The 6,706-nt window shown below is 33.0% G+C and overlaps 1 protein-coding gene across 1 annotated transcript; it reads right to left on the reverse strand.

The window, feature by feature from the left end:
- Positions 1–869: 869 nt before the first annotated feature.
- On the reverse strand, positions 870–1,501 carry LOC105179178. Its single transcript, XM_011102771.1, has 2 exons — positions 1,358–1,501; positions 870–1,265 (listed from the first exon to the last, which is right to left on the reverse strand). The coding sequence occupies exons 1-2, from the start codon at positions 1,499–1,501 to the stop codon at positions 870–872; spliced, it is 540 nt and encodes a 179-aa protein (XP_011101073.1).
- Between the last annotated feature and the right edge of the window lie 5,205 nt (positions 1,502–6,706).

The following is a 6,706-nucleotide window of genomic DNA, read 5'->3' on the forward strand; positions in this document are numbered from 1 at the left end:
CCTAAGGTCTATTACAACCAGATCTGTATATAGAGTGACACCCTGCACTACTATTTGACAAGATCTCATCACCATATTTACTAATATAAACCCACCAATAGGCAAAGACACATATAAGTCATGTCTAAATGGTTCTATTGTAGCATATACACGAGGTGCAAAATCATGTGATATAAATGAACAAGTAGATCCTGGATCAATCAACACATGTGCACTAAAACCGCAAATAGAGAAGGAGCAAGTCATAACCTCGGGTGCGGAAGGAGCTTGTTCTTTTGTTATTGCATACACCCTAGCTTGTGGTTGAGGCTGACTACTTTGTCCTATAGATGTTGTGGAAATATTCCCGCTACCTCGACCACCTCTACCTCGTCAACTGTTCACACCTGTTCGTTGTGAGATTTCCCCCACACTGCTAAACGATGAAGTTTGAGGTCCTCCAGTATTATCCCTCCATGTAGGACAGTCCCTGACAGTACGTCCCGATTGATGGCAACGGTAACATACAATTGGTCGGGCTCCCCAACATTCACCATCGTGTCTCCTACCGCAATTAGCACAAGAAGGAGTATATCCTCCACTGAACAATCTGGCTAGACCTTATCTTCCTCCAAATCCAATCGAAGTAGGCTCGCCTCTACTCCAAAACACTGAAGGAGACCTACTAGTCTGACCCACTCCTCGGCCTCCAGACCAACCTCTTTGCGAACCAGAACCCCTAAAGGAAATTGCACAACTTTGTCCCGTTGTAGGATTCAGGTTACCTGTCAATTTCTTTCATTTAGCTTCAGTAGAACTCTTTTCAATGGATGTCTCTTATGCCCTTAGTGCTGCTTCCAGCAGAGCACCATAACTCGAAGGTTTAATTGCTATTTTCTCCTAAATCTGTCTCTCCTCAATTCATTGGTACTCACTTCTTCAGGAGAATATTTTGACAATCTCAGAAATTGCAACTCATACTCAGCAACAGATAAATGGTTCTGCTTTAATTCAAGGAATTCAACTTTCTTACGATTTCTGTAGACCGGTGGAGTATAATTGTCAGCAAATTCTTTCAAAAAGTCATTCCACGTCAAAATGACTGGTCGATTCTTGCTCCCAGGAACCGTTTCCCACAAGTCTAAGGCGTCTTTCTCCGGTAAGGACACAACGTACCTTAACGTTTGCTCAGAAGTACACTCAATTCTGTCCAACGCCCTTTCCGTGTTTCTCAACCATTCATCTGCTTCAGTAGGGTCAGTTGTACCGGCAAATACCTTAACCCCCTGTTCCTCACGTTTTCATAATTTCTGTCAATAACTGCATCCTATGGTTGGGATTGTGGCGGTGGAGCCATCCTCTGCATCATTTCTAGAACTTGTTGCATAAAGGGGTTCATTTCTGGTTGTGGGGCATTTCTATTTTTGAATTCTAACCCCTGATGTTCTGATGCAGAATCATGACCTTGCACAGACTCTAATGACTCAGTTGGGCCAGCAATGTTTTCCCTTAACGCTTCCATCCTATATGAAATACGCACATGTAAGTACATTTCAAATATTTACCTCACGTATACTATCATATTTCATCTACTATCCCTAGAAAATCTAATCCCTGCTCCGATACCACCTAATGCAGCATCCTCTAACGCTACTAGGGCTATATCTTCTCTAAACGTCATACTTAAAGTAATCCCTATGTTTATATATATAAATCCACATAATCATTTAATCAATATGTATACGTAATCCCAACATCGTAACAGGCATGATCAACCCACAACATTATATATACATATCAAACGCCACAAGTAATCCATTACAATTAATCCCCACGCTTACGTTCTCTTTATACAAATAAAATACGATTTTTGCTCTAACTGACAAAGGAGAAAACTGCATACTGGCCCGACCTTCCTGAATATAGCGTGTACACCTAGCCTTCAATAGGCAGACACCTCAAAGTCTACTCTTGAAAGAAAATGTCAGCAGAGAAGTGAGCCTGCCACTTAGAAAATAAATAACAAGTCCTATCTATATATGTATATCAAATACAGCCCATGTAAGATAAGTAACCAATATGCATGGAATATAGTTAATTTAATTCCAACATAATCAGCTTCATCGCAGCACACAGCTAACTCGTAAAAAGACAACAAATTAAACTCCTTTCTTTTCCTAATTTGCTTACCAGAAGGTGATATCGTGTTTTTCCCATCAACTCAATCTTATTGTTATATAAACTCAAGTGAATCCCCTTGACAACCGGCTCATCAATCTAATTTCGCATCATAGCTCTTTTATATCGCAGCATAGCTCTTTTCGTATCACATTTTTTACATATCGCATCAAAGCTCTTTTCATTTTATTTCTTTTTCCCATATCACATCATAGCTCTTTTCATTTCATTTCGCCTTATAGGCTTTTCAACACATCAAGGGGTATTCACACTGCAATTATATTCAATTTCTACCACTCCCTCATTTCCACATATCACCATTCTTGTAAGCAACTAGTAACGTAAGACAATATATCAATATATTCTAATTCTCAGACACTCACAACACAATAAACAATAAACATAATATTTCAACATACTTTCTCATTCTACGTACACAATATCGTCAATCAAATTAAATCATTCACCACTCATATATTTTCAGATAAATCAACATCACCATGAACCACAAATTTATATAACAGTAATACCACAAATAAAGAAAATATATATAGACAATACTAATTATATACTTACCTCGACTTCACAATGGTTTATCTACTCAATCAATAATTGTCAATCATTTCACCTTACCCCGTTCCTATAATGAGTTATACCACATACATTTTAGTACATCGAGAATATCGTAATTTCTGTAAATATAATATTAAATATTATTCATATAATTTCTAATAATTCTTTAATATTTCATTTCTATCGAAATACAAATCTTCGTTCTAGTTCTTCTTAGTTACTAGACACTCTAGGCCTCATAAAGATATTTATAATTTATCAAGTAGTTCATAGGAATACATTTAATCAAACCCCTTATATATTTAGAACTATCATTTTTAATAACATCCTAAAATTAGGTTATCATTAAAAACCTCATTTTCCTCTTTATTAACTTAATATTTCTTAAATATCATTTTTCTATAAATTTTCTATCAATTTCTCGCTATTATATAATTTAATTAAATAATAATACATAGAATTTCATATTTGGTTAATAATTCCGATGGAATTTTATAAATTAGCCATAGTGATATTCAAATCTAATAAATTTAATAATCTAATTAACAAACGATATCATTTTGACATTCTTATTTTCGATTTGATATTTAATTCGACACTGTTTTAAATAGTCAAACTCGTAAAATAATCTGATTAAATAGTATATCGCTTAGCATAAACAACATTTAATAAATGAATTAATTAAATAATATAATTATATAAATTATTAAAAACTAAAATAGAATTCTTACCTCCGCCTCGAGCTACTATAACAAATACAGAAAATTGCAATTATCAAGATTGTATAATTGTGATTGTGTAATTGAACACACACATATATATATATCCCAAAATCTTTTATCCTTTCTTTTTCTTTCCTTTTCTCTTTCTTTCATATATATATATATATTAAATATATATATGATATTATTCTTTTTTTATTTATTTAATTAAAATTTTCTCAAAATACCCATCACGTCCCTCTTAAGTTTCCTTAATTAATATAAGTTTTCCCTAAATATTATAATGAACTCCAATTTAATCCCTTCAGTTTCATAAGAATTTACCAATTAATCGTACAATTATGTATTATAATCCTTGGGGCGTCACGTTGGTGCTAGCCAACTAACGTAAAATATTTAAGCTGTTGAAAAAGTATGAACTGATTCATGCGTAGTTTGTATTTGCCTCCACATATACGTGAAAGTATTGATACCTCCACCTCTCTTCTTTTAGGTACTCGTCAATGCTGGCCTAGAAGCCTAGAAGGCCAGAAAACCCCAACAGATTCTATTCCTGAAGTGACTATCTTGTCGTCAATTTTTTTTCTCCCTACTTCCTCTTGTCAAACTTTTTTCTAGTTATTTACCTACGATAGCAGGAGAGGCAGAGGTTTTCCTTCGTCACTCAACGAGCTGGCACAAAAGCATAATACGGGAGTTTGTTGTGGAGAGCGCTATATCGTTTGAAATCTTTTTGAATAAGCTAAATATATGTGATTTGTACTCAAATATATCGAGATAAATCAAGTTAAGTCTTGTCAAGTCTACATGACAATTTGAAAAGATACCTTGATCATTTTATGCGTAAAGCAATTAAATACTAACAAAAGAGGATAAGAGGATAAGAAAATAAGAAAGAAGAAGGGTGCTACCTAATCACGAAAACATCAAAATTGTATTAGTCACAAGAATACAACATCAACTAGTGGTGGAAACGAGCCGAGCTCGAAATTCTGATTCAAACTCAAGCTAGAGCTTTTTATTTTTTATTTATAATAAAATAAAAATTAATTTAGAATATTTATTTATTATGCTAGATTGACAAGTCCAATTATTTTTAACAAAAATATATTCCGAACTTTCTTAAACTATTAGATAATTCAAAAAATAATAATTAATATAAAATAAAAAACCATAGTAGAAAATGTGAATTTACTAACTTGTTGATTAAGATTATTGTTGTATAGAGATTTATAGATAACCATATTTTACTATTGAACAGAGTTAACTATACAAAAAATTTAAAAATAAAAAATATTGAAAAATTTTGAAAGGCTCGCAAGAGCATATAATTCTTCTAGTCTTCAAGGTTTTTCACTTTGGGGGCTCGTATGATACTTGGGCTCGGATGATCTATCCCTTCTTTTTGAGTGAACTCCTTGACCACTAATCTCTTTATATTTTATGAGGTTTTCCTGTTTGATTTTAAAAATCCATTTACAATCCACTATGAAACAATTTTGGGTTTAGGCACTAGATCCTAATTGTTATTATCCTTCAAAGATTTCATCTACTCGTTCACGGCACTAAGCCATTCTTCAGACTTTAAGGCTTCATCTACATTTGTAAGTTTAGAAATTTCAGCATTAGAGCTATACGGAAATCTTTGAGCTTAGAGGGGATCCTATGTTCTCTTCTACTTTCCCTTGCTAGTTGGTAATTATCTAGAGTACTTTTAGTGTTTTCAGTATTTTCAGGGATTTCTGTGTCTTGTTCTTCATAATTTTCTTCTATAGTTCCTCCCCACTGTTGGTTATCCTCCACCTAATTAAAGGTGGGTTCTTTTTGGCCTATTTCTATTGTGGTAAGACAAGGCATTTCGTTTTCACTGAAAGTGACATCTCTACTTATGATGACTTTGAAACCAGGTTGACATGGAGGTGTTAGGGAAGGTACAACAGGAAAATGCACACGGTGTTATTTACCTATTACACATTCATCACATAATTTTAAATTATCAACTTTGCCACTAAGTATTCCTTCTTTATTCAGTAGTTCCAACCCATTTTGACTAATATGAGCAAGACGTTTGTGCCACAAGGAAGTTCTATCATGTTCATTTATAGATGCAGCAACAGAATCATATGTAACAAAACATAAGTACAAGTTGCATTTTGTTTGTGCTTTGAAAACAATTAACGAGCCTTTCATGATTTTCATTACACCTTTGCCCCATTTACCTTCTAATCCTTCCACTTCGAGGGCAGCACATGAAATAAGGTTATGGCTAAGGTTAGGAACATACCTAATGTTTTTAAGGGTTAACCTATAACCATCTTTGAAATTTAAAGAAATGTCAACAAAACCTTTAATCTCACAGTGTTTTTCGTTTGCCATTGAAAAAAAACCAGAATTTTCAATTTTAAGATTTGAGAAAATTTCTTTAATGGGGCTCATATGGAAAGTGCAGCCAGAATCAATTAACCATTCATACATATTCATAGAATGCACAGTCTAAAACCAATGTCCGTACTATTAGTGTACAAGCATTATGTGATGCTTTTTTACGAACAAAATATATATGTACCTTCGTCCATATAAACAATTAGTATGATCAACAAAATTAAGTAGTCCTACTGATATATTAAGTTAAAATTCATGGCGGTACAATTAGTATGAAAGCATCAATAGTCAATGCTTTGATCAACGAAATATATATGTAATCCTATTTATACCTATTAAAACTCCTGTTCGTGCGATTAGCATGATCAACAAGAAATATATATAATCCTATTTCATACTAGTTAAAACTTGCCGATACATTTAGTATGGTTAACAAAAGATGTAATCCCTACTCAAACTAAATTAATACTCACTTCCATATCAGTACGATCAACGAAGGATGTAATCCGTACTAAAACTAAATTAATACTTACATCCATATGATCCTTCAACATATGTACGAAAGAAATTTATTATCTCTACTTATACCAATTAAACTCGTGTTCGAGCTGTTAGTGTGATCATTAAAATGTTAAATCGTACTTATGTGTATAGGGATAAAAATACAGTATCTGTCTTGTAATTTATGAGAGGGTGTCATTATTTATCCTATACAAATTATGAAAATTTGTTTTTACAAGACCAAAATTATCAAAATTATAAAATTATAGAATTAAAATTACTAAGATAATTAGTACTATAAATAAAATATAAGTAAAAATACAATGGGCGTGTAGGTGTGTATATATTTGGAGATATTGTTTCTTGTACTC

Source organism: Sesamum indicum, unplaced genomic scaffold (assembly GCF_000512975.1).
Source record: "Sesamum indicum cultivar Zhongzhi No. 13 unplaced genomic scaffold, S_indicum_v1.0 scaffold00125, whole genome shotgun sequence".
NCBI classification, from domain to species: Eukaryota; Viridiplantae; Streptophyta; class Magnoliopsida; order Lamiales; family Pedaliaceae; genus Sesamum; species Sesamum indicum.